The sequence below is a fragment of the Malus sylvestris genome, chromosome 10 (assembly GCF_916048215.2).
Source record: "Malus sylvestris chromosome 10, drMalSylv7.2, whole genome shotgun sequence".
Classification (NCBI taxonomy): domain Eukaryota; kingdom Viridiplantae; phylum Streptophyta; class Magnoliopsida; order Rosales; family Rosaceae; genus Malus; species Malus sylvestris.
Genome location: NC_062269.1, coordinates 4,306,034 through 4,332,756, shown reverse-complemented (window position 1 = coordinate 4,332,756; position 26,723 = coordinate 4,306,034). Strand labels below are relative to the sequence as shown.

The following is a 26,723-nucleotide window of genomic DNA, read 5'->3' as shown; positions in this document are numbered from 1 at the left end:
AGAATTGAAGGTCTCAAATTTTAAGTTTTTTTTTTCACTCGGAAATTCTAAATTTTTATGTTTATGAATCCAAACAAGGAATTTGTGCAAATTAATTTATAAATTCTGAATTTTGTCTAAACTCCAAGTGTATTTCCCTCATCCAAACGGATGGCTAGGGTTTACTAGTTGTTTTCTAGCGAAGGATTATCATTTGATTTTTTGTTATATCGTGTTGCATCAAATCGATAACATAATTAGTATGACTCATTTTTCGACTATATTAAGAAAACCAACTACATGTTCTATAATTTGATTAGAATACTCATAATTTTGGGCTGGTTTATACAATTCGAACAAAAAAAAAGTTTGACATTGGTTGTCATTTACGTTTCTCCACCAATGCTTATTTTATAAGAAAAGAACTTCTTGCATTAATAATAAAAAAAAGCACCGAAACTATAGGGATTGGAGAAGTGTCCTGTCCGCTGTTAATATAATAAAGAGAAGATAAAAAAAGAGAATTGTTATTGACATTCCAAAAATTCATTATATAATCCAAACTTTTTATATTTGGATATAAAAATACACTTGTAAGGAGTGTAGAATGAGATTTTTAGAATACCAATATCACTTATCTAAAGAAAACCATTAGTTAAAGAATACATACAGGCATTATAGAGAAGAGAACCACTCATATTTATCGAAAGCTAATATGACAACAGATTGTTTTGCTTCTATAGTTCATAATTACGATTACTTCGGTGTTTTTTTCTTATTTGTTTTGGAAACAATTACTTCGGTGTTTGGTTTAATAATTTTTCAAATTTACATTGCCTAATTATTGATCGGTATGGTTTTAGGATCCGTAACTTCAGTTTTTTTTAGTGTGTTGAAAACTTGAAAGAGACGTGTGCTGTTTTTTCCAACTTTATACTAGCCAATAGTTAAAAAAAGCTCTCTCTCTCTCTCTCTCTCTCTCTCTGTTAAAGAAGCACAACCAAGCTGAGAAAAAGCCAATCTATGCACCTGCAGAGAAAGAACTCCTTTTGAGTTTAAATACACAGGAGAAGCTTTAGCTAGCTTTCCTAAACACCTACACACCTATATACCACCAAACGAACAACAGCTGAGTTGTCTTCATTTTTGTGGATGCCGGGGAGAAGAGTCTCTCATCATCTGAAGAACTGAAGTAGTAGAAAAAGAGTACCTATATTATAAAACCAAAGGTATGTCGTCTGTATTTTTATCTCCTTCTCTGTGTCTCTGTCTCTCCCATTTCTTTCTGTTTCAGATGCATGTTACTTACTTCCACATCCATACATATATAGATATATAGCTAGTGAACTATATTATGCATATACTTTTTTCTTAACGAAGGGTTTAGGTTTTTCTAGTTCTTAACGAAGGGTTTAGGTTTTTCTAGCTCGCTCACCGCAATTGGTTGATCACGAATCCAGATCAACCAATGACTTATATATAATTCCAGGCCTTATAGAAGAAGAAGGCGATTTTTATATTCCTACTTCATTCCTCTTAATTTTACTTTTTATCTTTTGATAACTGAGTAAAATTCCTGCACTTTGAAAATCTTCTATTTAGTGAAGGGAAAAAAAAACAGAAGTAATTGAAGTGAATCACATAAAAGTCTGCTTTATTATCAATGGGGGCAAGGAAGATTCTAGCTTCCATTTTTTTTTTAATACAACAATATATTTACCTTAAAGTTTAGTTTCTTTTTAATTTGTTTAATTCAAATAATCAAGTTTACTTTTTCTGTTTTTAATATGTTTTACTAGGCCTGGTCACCTCAATTTTGTGATAACTGGTAAAAATGTGACGACTTATTATAGTGATTTTTTTTTTTTTAACAAAAGACTAAACCCTAAATTATATATAGATATCTCCCTTTTCATAAAAATTTTAGTGTATTTCTAAGTTTATGATAAACTGTTCGTTTCACGGTAACCTGAAATCTCTTACCCAATATATTATTATTCCAATTAAAGTAAACTCCGACCCCTCATGATTTCATCTAAATTAACGTGCAAGAACTGTAAACCCAACATATTAAAAATGATTAAAGGAAGGCCCACACACACCCCCACCCCACCCAACAAAAAAAAACCCACCTTGATCAGCAGAAAAACCGGCTGCAGTAGCATCAATAGCCTCAGTACCTTCTGTGACAGGTAGTGTGATTAATTGAGAACTAGGACTTTCTCCCCTTTTTTTTCTATTCCTTTTCCTATTTTCTCTCGTATTTTTTTATTTTATTTTTTTTATAAAAAATTAATATAAAACGTTGGTATAATTTAGACGTGATTGTTTAAAAAAAAAAAAAAGTGAAAATAATCTTTTTTCACTCACTGCGTGTGCTCTGCTCGCTCGTGACTCATCATGATCATGGCCACTCTCATAATACGGTATATTTAGTCAGTGTTAATCACCAAAATGTGCAGGGTGATTGACTAACATACCTAAAAGCTTATGGTCAACTGGTAATTAACAGTATCAGTAGTGGAACAGTTTTTGTTAAAAAAGCTTATAATTAGTATCCACCCCGTTGGTGGGAGACAAAAAGGGTCATGTCCATAGGGTGAAAAAAATTATATTAGTATTTTCAATGAGCTTGAATAAGAATGGACAATTATACACTTAGAAGTTTTTTTATTTTTTATTTATTATTATTATTTTTATTTTAAAAACTTGGTTAACGATTTTGCATTTCATAATTCGAGCGGTCCGAATCTGAGAAGAAAAAAATAAATAAAAACCCCAAAATACCAGAGCAGTTCCAACTCCAAGTTGGTTGCCTTATATTCTGGTTTAGCCCTGATTTGGTATTGAGGTGTTTCTGAAAAAAAAAATATATAAAAAAAAGCTGGGAGCTTTTTTGTGTTTGGTAAACATTCAGCTTCAGTTTCTTTTTCACAGTTTTGGGTGAAAAAAAAGACAAAAACAAGAAGTTACAAAACCCGGCTTTGAAAAACCTGTTTTTTTTCACATATGTTTTACATAAAAGTTTACCAAACACTATAATACTGCTTTTCTTTTTTTTTCAAAAGCATTTTTACAAAAAAGTTTACTAAACACTCTACTGCTTTATTTCACAACTGCTTATTCTCACAACACAGTAAAATCAGTTTTTTTTCAAAGCACAACAATACCAAACCAACCCTTAGCATGACGCTATGTTGCCCTTTCCAAGGGAGGATTCATTGAATCTTCGGATCGTTGATTTGGGACCACAACTTAGTCCTTATTAAATGACTAAATAATTTATGTATTTTACTCTAACAGTTAATTTGGTGTCTGTGTTTTCAATTTGACCAAATTGATCTCCGTCTTTACCTCTGTTAGTCAATTCTAGATAATCTGCTAAATGATTGTCAAAATTGACACGTACCTTGCACATGAGATGGGTATCGTCGATCATTTGATCTTGCGTCGATTCTAATGGGTTTATAGTGAAGTTATATTTCTGTTTTTGACAACAAAAAAAAAAAGGTTATATTTCTATCTTCTCACGTGCATGAAGCATGACACATGTCAATTTTAACTGGGCTTTAACGAATCTTAGACAAATGAAGTTAAACACTGTGATCAATTTGGCCAAATTAAAAACATGTCGACCAAATTGACTGATAAAATAAAACACAAATTATTTTGTCATTTGAGCCTATTCTTATACTAGGTATTATTAATGATTTTCTTTATAAAAATATTAATTCTAATATTTATATTTAAACAAGAAAAATATATATATCTACACTAAGAGATGAAGAGTTTAGACCTGAAATAGATCTTAGATTAGTCCTAATAATTTAGTATTAAACTAACCATACACAAAAAAGTCTTAGAATCTCGCACTTATAAGTTAAAATAAGATAAAAAAAATACTTTTAAATAGTATTACTAAATGATTGTGCAATCGATTAGATACAAAATTTCAACTATATTAATGACGAATACAATACTAAAATTATTATAAGTGGCTCGTCTAGAATAACTGAGCATGCATGTGTTACGTGACATAATTTTGGTGAGTTGGTATGAGGTGTCTAAGTTCTAACCACATGATTATGGACCTCATGAAAAATCACACCTATTACTTTTTCTGTGATGATAAGATGATGTGGTCCCTTTTACTTTTGGCACAGTGCCAGATGATTTTTCCCTTCTTGTACATTGTGCTTGACCGTAGGTGTCCCTGTCCACATGAATAACTGATGAAGAAACTGCCTGTAGGTCCAAAAATGTAGTTGTGCTCATGATTTAAAATATTCATAATATCCTGATATCTTCATCGAAATTTTCGTGTTTTTAGACTACCGATATTTTTTTGAACTACCGATATTTCCGATATCATCAATATTTTAGACCTTGCTAAGTCACCCATGTATCTTACCATGCAATGTATAAAGTGTAAAATATTATACTAATTCATTATATATAAATAATTATGGTGTGTTTAAACTTCTTTCATTAATTACTACATATTTTCTACACTCACCATGTTTTTCAGCTCGCTATATAATCAACTTAAATCAGTTATATCTATCATGCAATGTATTTCCTTCTAATTTTTTGTTATAAACTAATAGATAATTAATTAAATAAACATCTTACAAAGTTTCAATAAAAATTTTCAAATTTTTCTTACAATTTCAATGGTTTTTATTCAATTTTTATCGATATTGATAATATCTTGATATTTCCATCGAAATTTCCGTGTTTTTGAACTACCGATATTTCCGATATCATCGATATTTTATACCTTGATTGTGCTGCTTTGCTTGTACATCTGTTTGTCTGCCTATAACTCTAGTTAAACGACCTTATTTAGAACTCTTGTGGAGTATTATTTCTTATGCTTTTTAAAAATAATTTTGTGTATATATCATTGGTATCAAAAATAAAAAATAAAAATATTACAGAAATCACATTTTTGTACCGCATTGGTATACAATTTCATGTGTCAGTGATGTGCACATGTTGTCACCGTCTATTAATAATTTATTTGATTGTATGTAGTTTGTATGCATCACTTATCACATAATATGATACACAATTGTAACATAAATATGTGGCCTCGTTAGCAGTAAAAAAAATTAGAATAATGGTTGACTCTTTGGGGAAAAAGTCTGGCTGAAATGAATGAGTGAACCTATAGCAAATGGATACATGTCTAAACAATTGAAAACTAGAAAACTTGAACCAAAAACTGTCGATCGGCAAAAGAACGCCCACCCACGAACATTCGACCTCCCACGCAAACACCCTTCTCCGACCTCCCCCACATCACTGCTCTTTGTCAACCTCATCCACCTCTCTCGACAGAGGTGCCAACGCCGAAATTGTAGAGCCTTGGTTCTTGGACTGGTCGATGCGGATAGCCGTTTCGTTGCTCATATTTCTAATATTTTTTTTAAAAAAAATTAGGTTCTCATCTCTTTTTTTGTTACTTCAATTGATTAAAATTTTATTTATTTTCAATTTATGTTCAAAGTCATTGGGTATTAATAACATCATTAATTATTTCAATAATACAATATTTTAAATATATTTCCTTAGTGTTAAAAATATTACAATTAGTATATTTATATTTATAGGTAAATTTTTTATCATATATTTTTATTTTTAGTTTGTACTCATTTTTAATTTGCAAACCTTTTTTAATTTGTACCAATTTTCTTTTTCAGTTTTAATTTGTATCCATATATTAATTTCTTTTTGTCCTCATATTTTTAAACTTTTTTTTTTGTATTTGTGCTTATGTGTTTACCGTCACGTGATATTGTATAATTAATCAATGATAGAAAAATTACATATAGTGTATTTATGTTTTATGGCTAAACTTTGTATCATGTATTTATATTTTTAGTTTGTACCCACTTTTAATTTGCAACCTTTTTTTTAAAAAAAAATTGTAGTATTTTCTTTTTAGTTTTAATTTATACCCATGTATTAATTTTTTGCGCCCATATTTTTTAAAATTTCATTTGTTCTCATAATTTTTTAATCTTTTATTTGTACCCATTCTTCTTATTAATGTACCCATTCTTCTTATTAATGTACTACTTTGTTATATGTCAAATGTACCAATTTTTTTTGTAAAATGTACCAATTTTTTTTGTAAAATGTACCAATTTTTTTTTAACACTATGGATACATTCTTTTGCCATTTATTATTTTTATTGTTACATAGTTTTTATCCATTTATTCAATCAAAATGTTTGAATTTTTTTATTGTAGCTATTTCTAATAGTATTATAATGAGGGATTTTAAATTTATAGGATTATAAATCTCATAAAATATTAAAAAATTAATGTCTAAACTATAAAAATAAAAATATTAATAGTAATATAATTAGGTGTACAAAGTCAAGATCAAACTTTGAATACCATTAAGTTTTTAGTCAAAGATTATTAGGAATTAGAGACTGCATCCAAAATATCTATTTTTTTAATTGTTTGAACACACATTCATTTATAATTGGATTTTCAAGAGGACTTCTGTTCGTCTGGAGGAATAACCAGTGGGGACGTTTCCTGGCCAACGAGCACACAGCTTCCCGAGAGGTTGGCGCCAGTTGATATCGTCTGTTGGGCTTCTACTTATTGGCAGGCTGTAAGAGAAGGACAGAGTTAATTCTGAATGGTGCCTTTGTAGGGCCTTAGGTGTAGGCCTTAAGGCTCGTAATCAAAATTAACTTTAAGTGTTCAGGCATGTCACTGCCATCTTTAGCATGAAAGATGTAAAACATATGTTCAGTTGTTTGATTATATATGCCCAAAAGACCAAGTTAATTCTGACAGGTGCCTTTGTGGGGCCTTAGGTGTAGGCTTAGAGGCTTCTAACCAGAACTAACCAAGTACTCGAACATATATTGGTTGTTTCATTGTTGCAGAAGTATCATAACCGTTATACTTTAATCGCTCGAGCCCACAGAGCAGAACGAACTCAGATAGGTGCCTTTGTCGGGCCTTAGGTATAGGCCTTGAGACTTCCCATAAGAATTAATTCTATACTCAAGCGTTCTGTGGTAATCATGATATAACAGAAGTAAAGCTAAGAAATAGGCTAATTACTTGCGCCCCAAGTAACTTCGGACTTCTTGTTATCAAGGACTGTTGATGGATTAAGTCTACATAAAGTTCTTTTTATGCCTTGAGACCAAGGACTTTTAATTGATCAATCTTGTCTGCCCGAATGGTTAGAACTTAGAAGTCTTTTAATCATAAACTGGCTAGAAATAACTTGGATGCAGATGAAAATATACATCATATTACTAGATTTATGAATGAAAAGACTAAAACAAATGAGGTTGGGCAAGGTTTCACCTTGTCGGGCAAGGCTAATCGTCTTGCAACTTCCTCTCTTTGTGATTTACAAAGGGTTTGAGGGTTAGAAGGAGATTGGGAGATGAGTTTATAGAAGAGAATTGATACTACAACAAGATTTAAACAAGGTAGCAGATCTTTTACAAAGACTTTTTTGGTGAAGGTTGATCCCAAAAAGGATGAAGGCTTGGTGCTGACTATAACTTCGTATGCAAATCTGGCTTGAGCAGAGTTTGTGTATTTGTTTGTTTGATTAAGTGTCCTTATCTCTGATTTTTCTTTCTCCTTTTATAGATGATTTGGCTTGGCTACCTGCAGTATTGATCTTGCCTAAATGCATCTGAAGTGTAGTGACTCATCAGGTTTTTACTTGTCTTGCCATTGTAAAGTACTTTTGGGCTGATTAGCTGGCTAGTCTACAACACTTGACCTTTGGGTAGGTGAGCAGGTAGCTTGAGTGATTTGCACTTAGTCGGGAAAAAGGCCTATTCCGCCTTCTGGGCTTTGGTTGAGCCTTGGACTTCCTTTCTTCTGGACCTCATTTTGGGCTAACTTCTTTTTCAGCCCAAAGTTCAAGTTTTAACCCAAACAATACCCCCTTCAATTAATATTCAGGTTGGAATTCCAGGCGTCAATATTGATTGAATATCCGTATGCTTGTATACCTGCTCTCGGAACTTGTGTTTTCTAGACAGGTTAAACGCAATCTTGCGTCTCTTGCTCTTCTCACGACCTTTGAGCTATCCTCTGATGTTCCTATAAATTTCGGCTCAAATCTTCATTCTTCGAACAAATAACTTCTCATGCCCAGCCAACAGATCATCCCCAACCTTTCTCTTTATCTCCCTCGGGCGTTTCTGCCTTCTAAGTTTTCTTCTAAAACTAGGGAAATGGATTCCTCAGGACTCATATGGAGTTTCCTAAAACGTGAGAAAAAGGATTTCCATCAAATAACCACTATTCCCAACACCTTTGGTCATACACCCCACTATTCCCAACACCTTTGGTCATGCGGTTTTCTTGTTCTAAGTTTGTTTGAATTTTTACAAGTTTGGTCGAGGGAACACCATCCTGGTAGTTGCCCCGATAAGTCAGACTTCATCATCATACCTGGTAGTTCACATTGAGGGTCCTCTACCAGGCTCATCTTGGCCGCACAACCCGGTCACCTGATCGGGTTTTGTTCATGAAGATACAAGAAAACAGGTCGAGACACCACTGCAACTAGAAGGAATCGAGCATAGCACATTGGAGCTGAATCTGATGTAAATTTCACCAATTTGTCGAAATGAATAAAACATCATTTTAGGAATTTTTATCTTTTTGTCTTCTTGAATGGTTGGTGAATAAACACTGCATTCTGGCACCCCGAAGCCTGCTTTATCTTACATCTTCTTCAATATAACAATCCCCAACATCCCATAATGTAGGACAATACTTTTTTAAGAATTTAACATTGATGGGATGTTTCTGCCCATTTCCTTCGATGTCCGCCAAGTAGTATTCTCCCTTGTCTAATACTTGACTAACAATGAAATGACCTTCCCATGTCGGGCTCCATTTCCCAAAGCCCCTAAGCTGAGCTCCTAGAGGGAGGACTGCCTTCCATACTAAATCTCCTTCCTTGAAAGACTTCAGCTTTACTTTCTTGTTATAGGCTTGGGCAACAACCCTTTTCCTTTCCTGAATCTGGTTCAAGGCCTCAATTCGGGCTACATCTAAGTCTTCAATCCCTTGACACATGACTTCTATGTACTCTTCACTGTGTAATACAAATTGATTTTGAATTCTGACAAAATTTACATTGATTTCCATAGGAAGAACTGCATCTTGCTCGAAAGTCAAAGTATAAGAAGTTGTCCCCGTTCCTGCCCTCTTAGAGGTTCGGTATGCCCACAAAGTATTCCTTAGCTTTTCATGCCACTTTTCTGGACTATCTGTCACCATTCTTTTGATAATGTTTATCAAAATCTTGTTGCTGGCCTCTGCCTGGCCATTTGACTGAGGGTAGTAAAGACTGAACTGGATCATCTTTATTTTGTATTTGTTTGCAAATTCTTCAACTTCTTTTGATATAAAAGATGGCCCACGATCCGTGACTATGGTTTCGGGCACCCCAAACCTGTGCAGAATCTTGGTCTCAATAAATTTCTTGACTGCAGTTGAGGTTATGGTTTTTACGGCCGAGGCTTCTACCCATTTAGTGAAGTAATCCGTCGCCACAATTATGAAAGTATGCCCCTTGCTAGAGGATGGATAAATCTGCCCGATGAAGTCCATTGCCCATCCTCTGAAGGGCCAAGGTTTAACCACTGGATTTAAAGGTACTGAAGGCACATGTTGGAGGGGTCCATGCCTTTGACATTTCTCACAACCTCGGGCATAAGACTTGCAATCTTTTTCTACGTCGGGCCAGAAATATCCATACCTCCTAATCAACCACCTCATTTTCGTTCCAGCTTGATGTGCCCCGCATATTCCTTCATGTACCTCGGCCAATACTCTCATAGATTCCTCTTGGCCTAGGCATTTCAATAGTAGCCCATCCGGAGTTTTCCTTAGCAGGTTCTCCTCTCATAAGAGATACTTAGTTGCTTGCTGTCTATTCTTTTTGCTTATGGGTGAAGAATGATCTTTTAAATGATGAATGATAGGCGATCTCCAGTCTTCCATCTCGGTTTCTAGAACCATTACATCTAGACTGAATCCTTTTTCTAGGATAGAAGAAAGATTTCTTCTTTGAATCTCAACATCTACTCCATACTTCCTTTCCTGGATTGGTACTCTTGAGACTATTTGCGCCATCTCGTTGGCCGCTAAATTGGATCCCCTGGGAATATGATTAACTGATACTTCAAAATCCCAATAGCTCAACAATTGCGTGGCTGCCAAGTAATACCCAGCCATGGTGATATGTCTGCACTTGTATTCTCCATTTAACTGGTTTATTACTAACTCTGAATCACCAAACACCTCTACCTTCATTGCCCCCAGCTCTATCAGGATTTCCAAGCCAATTATTAAGGCTTCATATTCTGCTTGATTATTGGTGCTCCCTTGGTAATCTAGGAGGAACGAGTAATAATGGTGAAACCCTTGGGGATTTATGATGATAATCCCAGCTCCAGAAGCTTTCTAAGTGTAAGAACCATCAAAATACAGCTTCCAAGGAGTAATCCAGAGGCCAGTTACTCTTTTTATTTCTTGTTGGACCCACTTTTCTTTGCCCGAGATGCCCTTACCTGGTGGTATCCAAACACTAGTCACTTCCAAGGTCCCCGGTATATTGATAGTTTCATCTTGAAACTCTTGATGCTCTGTCAAGAAGTCGGCAATTTCTTGGCTTTTGACCGTCCTTTGGGATACATATTGAAAGCTGAACTCTGATAATACTAGAATCCACTTCCCAATCCTTCCTGTTAGCATTGGTTTTGACAACATATACTTTATCACATTTGTTTTGGCGATGATGTGCACGTGACAAGGTAACATGTAATGCCCCAACTTACTAGCAGTGAAATACAGGGCTAGGCACAACTTTTCTATTGGGGAGTATCTTGTTTCTACCTCAGTCAGAATTCTACTGAGGTAGTATACCGCCTGCTCCTTTCCGTCTTCATTGTTTTGGGCTAGTAAACTCCTGATTGATTTCTCTGAAGCAGAGATATATAGCTTTAATGGCTTTCCCCTTTGAGGTGGTACCAACACTGGTGGAGAAGTCAACTAGGCTTTGATGCTGTGGAAAGCCTTTTGGTATGGTGGTCCCCATTCAAAATTTTCTTTATCCTTCAATCTCAGCAGAGGAGTTAACGGCTGAATCTTGCCCGCTAAATTGACAATGAATCTCCTTAAGAAATTAATTTTGCCTAGCAGTCTCTGAAGTTGCACCTTGTTGGTGGGCTAAGGCGACTCTATTATTGCCCGAGACTTGTTCTTGTCCACTTCTACACCTCTTTGATGAACCAGAAATCCCAAGAAGTTGCCCGCTCTTACTCCAAACATGCACTTCTTTGGATTCATCTTCAGTTTATGGATCCTCATCCTCGTCAATGCTTGCTTGAGGTCTATCATATACTGCTCGTCTGTTTTGCATTTCACCACGATGTCATCGATGTACACCTCTATGTTATGGCCAATTAAATCATGAAAGATGGCATTCATCGCCTTTTGGTAGGTTGCACCAGCATTCTTGAGCCCGAACGACATGACTAAATATTCATATGCCCTCACATGACCGGGTCACCTAAAAGTTGTTTTATGTATATCTTCCTGGGCCATCTTTATCTGATTATACCCGGCATTTCCATCCATAAAAGATAAGACTTTGTGTTTTGCTACTGCATCTATGGACATATCAGCCATGTGCATGGTATATTCATTTTTTTGTGTGGCGCCATTAATATTTCTATAATCAACGCAACATCGTACTGCTTTTGTTATGGCTTTTAAAACGGGTATAATGTTGGCCAACCACTCTACATATTTGGCAGGTCTAATAAATCCAGCTTTTAATAGTCTTTCGATTTCTTCTTTGACCCTTTCTTCTATTTCTTTTGACATCCTTCGTGGTGCTTGCTTAACAGGTTTATATTCCTCCTTGATGGGCATTCTGTGTTCCACCAAGGTTGAATCTAAACTTGGCATCTCAGTATAATGCCAAGCAAAACAATCTTTAAATTCTTGCAGAAGACAGACAATCTTTGCCCGATCATTAGTCTCTAATAAGCCACTGATTTGTATAGGTTTTGGATCTCCTTCTGTTCCCAGATCAATAACTTCCAAAAGATCATAAACTTCTGGTGATGGCTTGTCAGGTTTTACACACAAAAATTCGACTAACTCCGGGCTTTCGGACAAGTCATCTGGCCTATCCAAGTCATATATGCACTTGGCCATTCGTATGGCCACCTCCAATTCTTCTCCGCAAAGTTCTTCTCTGCTTTTATCCTGGCTGGTCGAAGTTCCTAGCTGCCATTCCTGCTCTTCTTTTCCTAAGAGCTCCCTTTCTTACTCTCTCTCTCTCTCCCATACATCAACATTCTTTTGATCAGGGACCTGACTGCCATTACCTGATCCTTTCTCTTTTGTTCTGTCATTGATGGTATTGAGGTGTTGGGATGATACATGGTCTATCCCATTCTTCTCTAGTGAGGAACATTCCTTGTTCTAAGAGCTTTTGAGCCGTCACCTTGGTAGGGCGGTCGTTCTTATCTGCTCATGAACATTGCATAATTCCTACATTGGGATCGTAGAAACTTGCCTCCGCTATATTAGCTGTAGGGAGAAATGGCTGTGATTCAGCTTCCACCATCTCCCAAAAGCCTGGTCCCCCCGTTCCTGCCTCATGGTAAACAACAACTTGTTGATGTAGAGTGGAGGGTATGGCGAGACTTTGGTGGATCCAGTCCCTTCCGAGTAATGCTCCATAAGTGGAAGTGCAATCCACTACAAAGAACGCCAGCATGATTTGTTTAGACCCCAAATCTACTTCTAAGGGCAATATCCCATGAGTTTTGGTGATAGCGTTTGAGAAACTCGAAATCGTGAGGTCTGTGGGAATTAAATCTTGTACACCTCTCCTTATTTTCTTCATTTGCTTGGCTGGCAATACGTTAACAGCTGCTCCACCATCAATCAAAACTCTTTTGAAAGGCACCCCCTCTAAATGAGCTGCAACATATATTGGCTTAAGATGGTTGGCTAGCAACATGTTTGGGCGGCTGAACACCATTTTATTGGTATAGATTCTTAATAGACCATCCTTGAATGTCTTGGATGATTCATCTTTTCCCAACTCTTCTTCTCCGGCTACTTCAACGCTGACATGGGCCATCATTGGCTCTGCTGTCAAATAGTCACCTTCTATAGTGGCGGGCTGATCAGGTTCAGCACCAAACATGGCGGATAACACATACGTCATGTTGATATGAAAATTACTAGGCTCTGGAAAGTCTTCTTTCTTGCTCCCAATTTGGCCCATAAACTCATCTAACCAAGCCATCACATCTTCTGGAAGTAGTGGTTCTGGTGCCCCTTGCTGTTGATTCATGCCCGAATCTGGTATCTGCTTTGGAACTTCGCCAAAATGATCCACCAATGATATGGAAGAGAGTTTCCTCTCGGGCGAAACAGTTCCAAAACAAATAGGCTCTGTCCTCCGTCCAGGAGTTGGCATCATTATCATATCTTATTGAGCTCTCCTCAATATCTGGTACTTCCTAGGGTGTAGGCTTTGTAGTACATGGTTTCATTCACCCTCTGTTTTGCTATTAGCCCTATCCACCTCTTTTTTACTCCTCCAGTTAAACTGACTACTTCTCCCAGATGATGTTTTTTCAAACTTCTGATTCTTGGAGGCTTTAGATGTCGCATGAGTCTTTAAAGAATTCATGTAGGCTTTGTGCTGCCTCTGGACCCTTCTAATCATAGAGGCTCCCATTTGTTTGGTGGGTTGTCCATTTTTTCCGACCACATACCATTTTCGCCTGAGACAGGCAGGGTTATCCTTTTTGACAGGATTTGTTATCCTATCATTTCTTTTGTCTTTTCTCCTTGCATGGCCATATTGAGGATGCCTTATCTCCCTCACTTTTAGACATTTAGCCTCCTTGTCTTCCGCATCCTCAGAAGCTTCGTGATTTCGAAACACTTCTAATAAAGCTCTATGTTGGGAATCCCCTTCTAACCGCTGAAAAACACTTCGGGAAATCTCTCTTTCTGCTGTTCGCCTAGCTTTTTTGCGGGCCTATTTCCTTTCTTCTTCCTCTTTCCTCCTGATTAGCTTATGATCAATGAAGACTCCTGCTGGTGGTATTTCGAGTTCACACTCGCATTGGCATCTACTGCACAGAACCATCCCTTTGATTATGGCTGCTTTTGGATGTTCGGGCAATTTGATCACCCCTTTTGTGGATTTGTCAGCTGGCCTTCTTTTTTCTGTCTCATTTGCAACCTTTCCTTTCCCCTTCTCGGCCCATGCTAAATTAATCATATTAACTAGGGCCTCTGAAAAGGGATCTGCATGCTTGTCTAGCATTGTTTCGACTAGCCCCTGATATGGGCTATGTGGATTATTTGCCAAGGTCATCTCTTCATCTAGCTGGCTGGCCTCCAATTTTTCTCTTTCTTCTTCCCCATCATCTTTTTCCCCGACTAGAGGTAAAGATATGGGAATAGTTGGTTCCATAACCAGGTCTGTTTTCCTTTTGAAGCCTGCGAAGGCATTTTCCGATCTTTGCAACATCTGCAACAAGGTAGTTTGCAAATCTTCAAGTAGTTTTGACATATTTCTTTAGCAATTAGGATTTGATCAAGGGATCCCACCGGGCGTGCCAAAACTATGTTCGTCTGGAGGAATATCCAGTGGGGACGTTTCCTGGCCAACGAGCACACAGCTTCCCGAGAGGTTGGCGTCGGTTGATATCGTCTGTCGGGCTTCTACTTATTGGCGGGCTGTAAGAGAATGACATAGTTAATTCTGAAAGGTGCCTTTGTAGGGCCTTAGGTGTAGGCCTTGAGGCTCGCAATCAAAATTAACTTTAAGTGTTCAGGCGTGCCACTACCATCTTTAGCATGACAGATGTAAAACATATGTTCAGTTGTTTGATTATATATGCTTGAGAGACCAAGTTAATTCTGACAGGTGCTTTTGTGGGGCCTTAAGTGTAGGCTTTGAGGCTTCTAACCAGAATTAACCAAGTACTCGAACATATATTGGTTGTTTCATTGTGGCAAAAGTATCACAACCGTTATACTTTAATCGCCCAAGCCCGTAGAGCAGAACGAACTCAGATAGGTACCTTTGTCGGGCCTTAGGTATAGGCCTTGAGGCTTCCCATAAGAATTAATTCTATACTCAAACGTTCTGTGGTAATCATGATATAACAGAAGTAAAACTAAGAAATAGGCTAATTACTTGCGCCCCAAGTAACTTCGGACTTCTTGTTATCAAAGACTGTCGTGGATGGGTTAAGTCCACATAAAGTTCTTTTTTATGCCTTGAGACCAAGGACTTTTAATTGATCAATCTTGTCTGCCCGAATGGTTAGAACTTAGAAGTCTTTTAATCATAAACTAGCTAGAAATAACTTGGATGCAGATGGTAATATACATCATATTACTAGATTTATGAATGAAAAGACTAAAACAAAGGAGGTCGGGCAAGGTTTCACCTTGTCGGGCAAGGCTGATCGTCTTGCAACTTCCTCTCTTTGTGATTTACAAAGGGTTTGAGGGCTAGAAGGGGAGATTGGGAGATGAGTTTATAGGAGAAAATCGATACTACATCAAGATTTAAACAGGGTAGCAGATCTTTTACAAAGGCTTTTCTGGTGAAGGTTGATCCCGAAAAGAATGAAGGCTTGGTGCTGACTACAACTTCGTATGCAAATTTGGTTTGAGCAGAGTTTGTGTATTTGTTTGTTTGATTGAGTGTCCTTATCTCTGATTTTTCTTTCTCTTTTTATAGACGATTTGACTTGGCTGCCTGTAGTATTGATCTTGCCCGAATGCCTTTGAAGGGTAGTGACTCATCAGGTTTTTACTTGTCTTGCCATTGTAAAGTAATTTTGGGCTGATTAGCTGGCTAGTCTACACCACTTGACCTTTAGGTAGGTGAGCAAGTGGCTTGAGTGATCTGCACTTAGTCGGGAAAAATGCCTCTTTCGCATTCTGGGCTTTGGCTGAGCCTCGGGCTTCTTTTCTTCTGGACCTCCTTTTGGGCTAACTTCTTTTTTAAGCCCAAAGTTCAAGTTTGAACCCAAACAACTTCCTCCTCTTCTTTTAGGAGCCGAGCATCATTATATATATATATATATATATATATATATATATATAACACAAAGCACAGGAGAAGTTTGAGCGATGAAGATTTGGTGGAAATCTTTTTCAATCTTTCAATCAACACACGAATCATTGATAAGTTTTTAAGATAAATAATATCAGGAAGCGAAACTGAACACATAGTTTTAGGTGTTCATTTTCCTTTATTGGCAATCATTTTCATCGTTTCATTGTGGAATCCAGGCGGATTGAGATTGACGGCTGACTTAGCCACCAGAATAGTCGATATACTTTTTCCTTCTTGTTTCTTTGGGGTCAGATCATGGTTCACAACTTAATATGTAAACCAAAACACCAATAAGTTAGTGGACACAAACAAATGGAGAGGCCACAACGAAACCAATGGATATTGGATTTGGATGGCCATCCAATTGGGGTGGAATGAAATGTGATGGGTCGTTTCTACCATTTGCTATCTCTCTGCTCTCACAATCCCACTTTGTTCTTGTTCTTGTTCTTGTTTGAGTCTAGTGCTGTTTTGGTTTCACTGCACAAAATAACATTACTAGTTATTGACATTAGTGACGCAATTATGAGGTGGCGAAAAACACAATTAGTAACTAAGACATGTTAATTAGAAAGTCGAATATAATACATCTCATTTTGTCATATCCCGGCCCGGGGCGGATCATTTCCCAGGCCCGCTCCACTACTGTAGCACGATATTGTCCGCTTTGGGCCCCGACCACGCCCTCACGGTTTTGTTTCTGGGAACTCACTAGCAACTTCCCAGTGGGTCACCCATCATGGGAGTGCTCTAGCCTCCTTCTCGCTTAACTTCAAAGTTCCTACGGAACCCGAAGCCAGTGAGCTCCCAAAAGGCCTCGTGCTAGGTAGGGATGAGAATATACATTTAAGGATCACTCCCTTGGGCGATAAGGGATGTCACAATCCACCCCCCTTAGGGGCCCGACGTCCTCGTCGGCACACCACGGCCATGGTTAGGCTCTGATACCAATTGTCATATCCCGGCCCGGGGCGGATCATTTCCCGGGTCCGCTCCACTACCGTAGCACGATATTGTCCGCTTTAGGCCCCGACCACGCCCTCACGGTTTTGTTTCTGGGAACTCACGAGCAACTTCTCAGTGGGTCACCCATCATGGGAGTGCTCTAGCCTCCTTCTCGCTTAACTTCGAAGTTCCTACGGAACCCGAAGCCAGTGAGCTCCCAAAAGGCCTCGTGCTAGGTAGAGATGGGAATATACATTTAAGGATCACTCCCTTGGGCGATGTGGAATGTCACACATTTACAATTGAAGAAAAATACTGCTAAACCACAATATAAATTAGAATCTAGTTAGTAGTTATGCATGTAATTATATAGGTTTGGCTACACTTTCAAGATAAAACATGTTAACACATACAGGCCGCAGTGCATGGTAATCATTATTTGTATTCCTCAGTAATCAGGCATTCAGGAATAGAATGCATACTCTAAGTAAAGATGGTTGACAAATGCAGGCCGCAGTGCTTGGTAATTCTTTCAAATACAAAAACCTGGAAGTCCAATCCTGGAAATTTAGGTCAGTTCGTTAACGATTGCAAAACACTTTTTCGTTTTGCAGATTAAAAATAAATGAAAAATGGGTTCGGCACACTATTTTAAGAACACAAACTCATAAAACGAAAAATGCGTGATGTTTTCTCTCTATTTCAAGAACAATTTTTAAAATAATAAAAAATAAAAAATACATTATAAAACACAAGTTATAGTTTTAAGAAAAGAATAAAATCATCTATGCCACCACTACCATCATCATTACCCCAGCACAACCACCTCCATAATCACCATTTTTTCCACCACCGCCACCATTTTTGACATCACCACCTCCCGCCTCCATCTTCACCACTACCATATTCTCCACAGCCATTGACTAACCGCGCCACTATGGCCACCACCACCTCCACCGTCTTATCATGACCACCACCTGCACCTCCGCCACCATGATCACCACTACCATCACCAAATTCTCCACCCCATTATTCTCATCATGGCCACCACCGCATCCACCATCTCCGCCACCATGATCCCTATCTCTCAACCACCATTTTCACAACCATCCCACACAACCATCCTCTGCAACAATCGTAACCACTGCCGCCACCACCGCAACCACTCTCTCCATCATTACTCGCTTCCCTTCTATTGCCACATCCTATATCCCACCACTGCTAACACCTCTATTGTCACCACTATTGCCACTACTGCCACTACTCCAACCACCATTGCTACCAAGACTGCTCTCATCATAACCTGTTAGCCACCATCCCACCATTATTACCAAACACAAATTTATATATTACTAGATTAGTCTTGTTCTTCATTTTCGATTATCTGTTCTGTTTTCACAATTCTGCTTACTAAAAAAAAAAAAACAGAGTTTTAAGTTTAAATTCCTTCAAGTCTAAAAACTTCATTGTTTTTCTTCTTCTTCTTGTTAATTTTTATGGTCTCTGACCATGCATTCACATCCAGAGATGAAGCCCCACTCCAAGAACCCACAACAGGTACTCTCGCTCACCAAATATACATATACATATATATATATATATATATATATATATATATATATATATATATATATTTAGATAGAATAAGAGGGAACATTGTGTTTTGTTTTGTTTTAAGTTGTGGGTGCTAATTTGACTTCAGAAAAAAAAAAAGTTGGATGTTAATTATGGGAAAAAATGAGAGGAATGTGCAGAGGAGTTGGGCTGAACTTATGTGTTGTTTGGATTATTGGTCGTGCGTTCAGGTCTTTTGGCCCAGAGTCGTCATGCGCAAGTGGCTCAACATCTCCGCCCAAGAGTCCGATTACAGCGCCGACACCGACGAAGACGACTGTGACGCCGACTCCGACACCCAAGGTTGGTATCCTTTCTTCTTCTTCTTCTCCTTCAACCCGGTACAGACCATTTTTATATTTTCTGATGATGGGTTTGTGTTTCAATTGGAATCTGAAAAATGGATTTTTTTGTATGATTATTATTTTCCTTTTGAATATTATGGGAATTTTACTGTATTTCTTGTGGAATTTGAGCTCAATTTTGTGTTTTTAGTTTTCACCTTTTGGGGTTTTAGGCTGACTGTAAAATGGGTTTTGCAGAGTTTTATCAACAGGAAAGAGATTTGAGGTTTAAAGGTATCAAAGAAGACGAATCTGAGAGTGATGATGCTGCTGGTAATACATGCTTTTATTCTCCGTTCTACTTGATATCAATTTTCCACAGTCCTCGGGTTTTCGCTTATTTTTTTTGGCCTTTTGTGATTATTGAAGACCGAAAACACGGTTCTTAGCATCTGTCTGAGATAAACAAAGATTTCACTATTTTGTTCTGAGCCTAAAGGTTTGTACCGAAGATGGAAGTGAATAATATGATTCTGATGTTTGATCAATGACTTTTGGACATTTTGTAACATTGTTTAGTCTCAAAGCTCATATGCATTTCCAGTGTTCGAACTTCTGATTTGAGTTTCCGGTGCCTTGTATTTTTTATTTTGTGCCATGGGATATCCCGGTTCCAGTCTACTGTTTTTCGCTAATTATTTTCATGACTGTACTTTGCTTCTTGTCTTTTTGGTTCTGTAGACGATCTTCCAAGGGCACGAAGACGAAAGTCAGAGACTTTTAGGGCACAGTATATAAACGCAAAGGAATTCAGGTTGATGCCCATCATTTTTTTTTGTGACTTTAAAGTAAACCATATAATTCACTTCAATTACTGAATAGGTGGTGGTTTGTTAGACCAGGCATTTAACTTCCGATCTTTCTTACTTTTGGTGTTTCCAGAGTATGTGCTACGACATGGAATGTTGGAGGACAAATTCCACCTGATGACCTGGACGTTGATGGTTGGTTAGATGTCAATGAGCCAGCTGATTTCTATGTGATTGGGTAAGCGTTTCTCCTCCCATTTTCTTGATTCACTGATTTTTCATTTAGGGATCTTATGCTGTTTCTGTCATGATCTGTTAATCAAGTGAATGATACTGCTACTGCAAATACAATAATTAAATAGATAAACAAATGCTACCGAAAATACTGATTTTGTATGTGTCATATTTGTCCTTCATGTCCGCTATTATTTTTTGTCTACGATCGAAACTTTCTGTCCTCTTTAATACTCCCCACCACTTTTATCTGTTTTATCTGAATCTATTGTTTGTGGTCAAGAGTTAATCTTAAAAGTGTGAACATTTTTGTTTCTGTTTTCAGTCTTCAGGAGATTGTTCCATTAAATGCCGGGAATATCTTTGGCGCCAAAGATAGCCGCCCAATTACTAAATGGGAAAACATTATTCGTGAAACACTGGATAGAGTTCGGCCTGTGACGAGCAAGGTTAAATCCTTTAGTGATCCTCCATCTCCATCAAAGTTTAAGCCAGCTGATGATATCCCTGATATAGAAGAGGAGAGCCTACTTGAAAGTGATGATGATATTGGGGAAGAAGTCCATCCGTTGGATGATGAAACCATAAATTCTGGTGATAGCAAGGGTATATCAGTCACAAATGAAGTAGTGAATATTGGTGCTCAAGTTCCAGAATTCACTGATAATAGCAAACCAGGCATGGCAACCGGACAGGATTTACAGAGGCAAAGTTATTCTGCAAAGAGATTGGATAGGTTATATTGCCTTCGGACAGATGATTGTTCATTAGATGATGAAGCAACTTCTGGAGTCCAATTTAATGGCAAGTTAACCAGAATGCTTAGTGGATCTGAAAGGATTGGTTTGAGCTGGCCGGAGCCTCCATTAAACTTGCTATCTCAGAAGTCACTAGAAAGACGGAATTCCTTTCGAACAATGAAGTCTTTCAAATCCTCAAAATCTTTCAGAACATACAATTCTTTCAAGTCAGCTGTGAATGACATGCCATCAGAAATAGCATTGCTTGCAGAGGTTGATCTTGAATCTCTCATGAAACGAAAAAGAAGATCATCGTATGTAAGGATTGTAAGCAAGCAGATGGTTGGGATTTTCCTAACTGTATGGGTTCGTAGGAGCTTGCGTAAACATATTCAGAATGTTAAAGTGTCTACTGTTGGTGTTGGTGTTATGGGATACATTGGTAACAAGGTTTGTTTCTTTTCTATAAATTCCCATCTCCGTTTTTGTAAATTCTCTGTCATCACATTTAGTGTTGTTGCTGGTGGTATGCTAACATATATGCTTCTTGTCTTTGTCAGTAACTATACGATAGTCTAACAATTTCTTTCTTTCTGCTAACATAATTCTGTGAACGGATCTTATGACGCATTTTTACACATAGCCGATAACTTGTAGAAGCCATTGGTAAACATTAGAGCAATTTTATAGTTTCCTCACTTTGCTTCCGCCTGTAATATACTATTGATGTCTGTCTATATTGTTCAGTTATGGATGAGCAATAGAGTGGATCCGTTTATCTAACTTGGAAATCAAATGCGCATTTTCTGTTGATTAATCATGACTAGGTCTACTAAGGTTTAACGTTTAAGATGTTTGTTGCTTCCATGATAAGGCTTGCCCGTATTATGGTGTTGCTGCATCACCTTTTTGCTACTTCACTGGACGATCCTTTCAGTGTTCATACACGTTGACATTTCCAACTCATCTAATTTTGAGGCTCTATTGAAGGGTCCATTTTTGTAGGTCCTTCAAGATCTCTTTACTCCATATGATCCATCTCTATTATATTTTCCTTCTTTTAAAATTTTCTTCGCTTGTTGAAGCAATACACTTTTCTAATAGATGACTTCATATTACATGTGATCAAGACTAATTCGAACAACTCTCTCCCATTAATTTGTACTGTTGCAACCTTTGTCTTAGAATTTATAGTATACCTTCATTATTTATTGTATCTCTCCTCATATTCCTGCTCTTCGAATGCTCCAGTATCTCCACCACCCTTGTTCTATGGCTATATCATAAACTCCTTTTCATCATATGCCTGCTCGTTGATTTGCTCAAATAAGAAGAAAGTAGTAGAAATTTTTGAAAATAATCCAATGCCTTCATATTCTACATTAGAAAGTGACCTTATGAAGTAAATTTAATAATTGTTGGATTTGTTTTCTTATCGTTTATTTGATTCTTAGGCAGTTTTTCATTTTTTCAGGGATCTATATCTGTCAGCATGTCTGTGTATCAGACGCTTTTTTGTTTTGTGTGCACACACCTGACAGCAGGGGAGAAAGAGGCAGATGAAATAAAAAGAAATGCTGATGTGAATGAAATACATCGGAGAACTCAGTTTCATTCGTTTCCTGGTGTGGGGTTTCCCAAAACTATCTATGACCATGAGTAAGTACTCTGCAGCTAAATTACAATATGCTTTCTTCGAATCTTCGGAGAAAATATCTTTTCGTATTTGTTTTTCTTTTTTCATCTTCTTAATTGAAATCTTTTCTGGATGAAATTATCTCATGAATCATTAAATTATGTTGCAGAAATTATTAAACTTGTAAAGAGAGAAATGTTTGCACTTTGCACGACATTGACTTTGAATAATTATGGTGTAGGAAATTTTGGAAATCGTAAAGAAAGATGGTTGCATGATATTGACTATTCTCTGGTCACTTTTTATTCAGTTATAACAGTGACATTATTTAATGTAATAGTCTTCAACTAGAGGTTTTCCTATATCCTACCATCTCATGTCAGGAAAATTATTAACTATGTAAGTTATGTATTAATCTGATATAGGAAGTTGCAAATCTTGGCTTATCCACATTCTGCTTTTAACGGATGTGAAAAATTAGTTTCACCTTCAACTATATTATGACTTCAATTTACTAGTGTTTTAATAACAGTGAAAGTATTTCCTTTTCCTACAGAAGAATAATCTGGTTGGGTGATCTAAATTATCGTCTTAACTTGTCATATGGGAAAACACGAGACCTTATCTCCAAAAAGGAGTGGTCGAAGTTGGCTGAGAAAGACCAGGTATGTCTTTTTAATTTTCTTAAGGCAGTTTGCTTCACTGAAATTATTATTTTTTATTTATGTCTGTCTAGTTCCACTCTATGCATCTGTGTTATTGTCCATGACTATCTTGAACTTCCATTTGATTTACTAAGGATTTGAACCGATGTTATGTATCCCGCTTTTGTAGCTTGCTAATTCATGCTTACTGATTCTAGGTCAATCTTTATGACAATGATAGGTTGAGCCAACAGAGGAAGTTGGGCCTCTTAGATGACACATAAATATATAAATGTTGGTTCTTTTATATAATGTATTTAGATTATATATTTTGTAAGATGCAAGATGTAACAAGAGAGACTATCTTAAGTTAGTCTGCACCAGGCACCTGTAAATTTTTAGAATTATGGAAACACGGAACAAATTCATTCATAAATGCAAATTGAAAATCTGAAGCCAATAAGTTGAGTGTCTCAAATCATATAAACCTAATGTGTATGAATGATGGTTCATTTGTTCCATTAACAGAATTGTGTGCTTTAATGTACAGAAGATCTGCTTTAAATAAATTCTGATCACTTGACTACAAATTGTGGATGGGACATTTTTGAGATTGATCCACTGAAATTTTTGAGTAGTTGATTGAACTTTAGACTTTCAGTGAAGTTAAGTGGGATTCCGAACTTAGCTATTAAGCACATTATGTTTATCATGACAGCTTGCAAAACAACTTAAAAAAGGCCGTGCATTTGATGGATGGTCAGAGGGTGTTCTAAATTTTCCACCGACATATAAGTATGAGACCAATTCAGAGAAGTACTGCGGGGAGGATGTAAAGACTGGGAGGCGCACTCCAGCATGGTAGGCCTCTGTTCTTCTCTGTTTCTGCATTTTTATTTGGTGGCTTACTTTTTTACTTGTTTTGTTTCGACGACTGCTTTGCACAATACGTGTCAACCACTTTTGTTAAGGCTGATTTTGATTTTTGATTTTGGTATGATTCTCCACTAATCGTAATATAGGTGTTATAATTTATACTATATTTAAGGAACCTTCTTTGTCAACCAAAGAGAGTGAAATGACATTTGACATTTGTGTCCTATGGCTATTTATATTAAAGAAGTTTCATAGTATCTTTAGTAATATCTATAAAGAAGTTTAATGACGTTCAACATTCATAAGCTTTGATTACAGTGCCAAAAAAGGGTAATCTATTACAACTACGGAAGAAAAATTTCAACGTTGAACACCCTTAATTATGTATGGAGATTGAGAAATGGATTATGTATCTTTTATATTTGTACTTACCCCATAACCAGCGTGTAACACCTTATGTGGATTTGCCCTGTAAATGGTGCTTTGGTATTATACTAATTTGTTTTATTGCTAGGGTAATAGGTAAAGATCTTCAAAGTTTTGACCTATGGGTTACTTGAACAGAATTGACCTTACTGTGACTGTATTTCTCAGGTGTGACCGTATTCTTTCGTATGGACGAGGAATGAGGTTACTGAGTTATAGAAGGGCTGAAATTAAACTTTCTGATCATCGGCCAGTGACTGCCACATATGCAGTTGAGATTGAGGTGTTTTCTCCTAGGAAGCTACAACGGGCCCTCACGTTCACTGATGCCGAGATTGAAAATGAGGACGCTGTAATGGATGTGGGTATTGATTTTGGAGAGAACTGCTTAAAATTGGGACAGGTGAGTACTATCCTAGGTATTTGATTTGATTAATGTCTTGCTGGATTTTTGAAATCTAATGTTACTAGGGAAAGTTAATGGAATAGGTTTAATCTGTCACCCTATCTAGTTCCGAAAACGGCCTTTTTCCTTGTTTTCTGTTGATAGGTGTGTTTTCTCAATTGGAATTGATCCAAGTTACATTCTTGAAAGTTTTCGGTTTCATGCTAGTGTCTACTTTGGTATCTCTACTTCTAAGAAAATCCTCATTGTCACTTTGTGTATGAGATCGAGGGACAACGATCATTTTGTTTATGTCGCTGACTCCCAAGTTAAAATACGTAATGTGTACATATTACATTCTAAAAATACCTCCTTTTTTCGGCCCCAAAATTCAATTGATTACCCAAATGGTCAATTGTCCTTGCGGCTTCCCCACAAGTCTTGTAATACGGTTTTGTTTAATGTTTACCTTAAATCATTTGTGATTCCATTCCTACTTGCTAAACATGCTTCCTGATGCAGGATATTTCCGATTGGGAGCGCTAACGGATGCAGAAATGCGATAGTTGGGAGTTAGTAACACTCGTGAAATGTTTTACATTTACATTTACAACGAACAGTCTCTTGCAGTTGGAGTGTATATGTTATAGGGGATTTTGCGCATTGGTCTGAGAGCATATTAGTTGAGTCGAGTTGATTCGAGTCTGAGTAGAGACGGAACGGAGTTGGAGTTGGAGTCGAGACGAGTCATAGCGAATATAGTTTGTACAGTGAAGTTCGATATTTATACATGTGTATCGTCAATGTGTGTGTATAGAGATTATATATATCTTAGTACGAAGTTTCAATGTCCGATAATAAAAAATAAAAAGTTTGAATGCATCGTTTACTCCTTTTATATTCTTTCCATCCCTCAAGTGGCTCACAAAATGAAAATGGTGAATCAACACTCATACCACTCATGGAAATATAGAAATCCTTAAAATATATTCAAGATGTGAACTGAACTAACAATCATGTGGGGACCATTTGAGGGCTCGGTAACTAAGAATTCACGGTTATCGCTTTTCCAGGTTTAATAACAAGTGTTGAGATTAAAATATTTAAAAGTGCATGTATTTATTTTCCACTCATGATATTTAGTTCAAAAATGAGTGATTATGCATTTCTTAGTTAGGGGATTTTGCGCATTAGTCTTGAGAGCATATTAGTCGAGTCAAGTCGAGTTGAGATGGAACGGAATTGGAGTCGGAGTTGAGACGAGTCATAGAGAAGATAGTTTGTACAGTAAAGTTGGATTTTTTTTTACGTGTGTATCATCAATGTGTGTGTATAGAGATTATATATATATCTTAGTACAAAGTTTCAATGTCCGAAAGTAAAATATAAAAAGTTTGAATGCATCGTTTACTCCTTTTATATTCTTTCCATTCTTCAAGTGGCTTACAAAATGAAAATGGTGAATCGCCACTCATACTAGGCCTGGCAAACGGGTCGTGTCAATCGTGTTCGTGTCGTTTTCGTGTAACACCTGTTATCTTAACGGGTCGTGTCGTGTCACACCCGTTATCTTAACGGGTCCTTAACAGGTCGTGTCACTTTACCCAACGGGTAAAGTGACCCGACCCATTATGACCCGTTATGACCCGTTAAGAAAAATATATATTTTTTCTTAAATTTGCACATACCACACATTGCCACATAAATATTACTTCAAAACATTAAAACACATTTGTCGTTTAAGTACTACATCTACACTCGAAAATAAGAGCCTAATAAAAAAATAATACATACACTACTAATCTATTACAAATTTTAAATGTGCAAGGATATGCAAAATGAAACAGTTTTTGTTTTCAAGGTTGTGAAATCTTTCTCAAAAGTTTAAACCTCAATTTACAAAATCCTCGATTTACATCGATCATCATGAAATTGCATTGGAACTTTGGCTTGATC

General features: G+C 37.0%; 1 protein-coding gene across 3 annotated transcripts; it reads left to right on the top strand.

Annotated features, from left to right (window-relative positions):
• The first annotated feature begins 949 nt into the window (after positions 1-949).
• Positions 950-25,649, top strand: LOC126585019 (type IV inositol polyphosphate 5-phosphatase 3-like). 3 transcript variants are annotated; one of them, XM_050249411.1, is made up of 13 exons: positions 950-1,208; positions 17,630-17,691; positions 18,645-18,676; positions 18,925-19,036; positions 19,276-19,350; positions 19,759-19,831; positions 19,960-20,064; positions 20,386-21,250; positions 22,275-22,459; positions 22,993-23,101; positions 23,799-23,941; positions 24,551-24,785; positions 25,290-25,649. In XM_050249411.1, the coding sequence occupies exons 3-13, from the start codon at positions 18,647-18,649 to the stop codon at positions 25,311-25,313; spliced, it is 1,956 nt and encodes a 651-aa protein (XP_050105368.1). In that variant the 5' UTR covers positions 950-1,208; positions 17,630-17,691; positions 18,645-18,646; the 3' UTR covers positions 25,314-25,649. The 3 variants fall into 3 exon arrangements, with proteins under 3 accessions (XP_050105368.1, XP_050105367.1, XP_050105366.1); XM_050249410.1 differs by lacking the exon at positions 17,630-17,691; XM_050249409.1 differs by lacking the exon at positions 950-1,208 and having other exon boundaries at positions 17,598-17,691.
• Positions 25,650-26,723: the final 1,074 nt, after the last annotated feature.

What these genes read in the sequence shown, in the direction of transcription:
- LOC126585019 (XM_050249409.1), top strand. Translation starts at nt 17,613, where the DNA reads ATGGTTGACAAATGCAGGCCGCAGTGCTTGGTAATTCTTTCAAATACA. An exon ending in TGGGATACATTGGTAACAAG is followed by an intron (nt 21,251 to 22,274) that starts GTTTGTTTCTTT and finishes TCATTTTTTCAG; the next exon opens with GGATCTATATCTGTCAGCAT. An exon ending in GGGAGGCGCACTCCAGCATG is followed by an intron (nt 23,942 to 24,550) that starts GTAGGCCTCTGT and finishes TGTATTTCTCAG; the next exon opens with GTGTGACCGTATTCTTTCGT.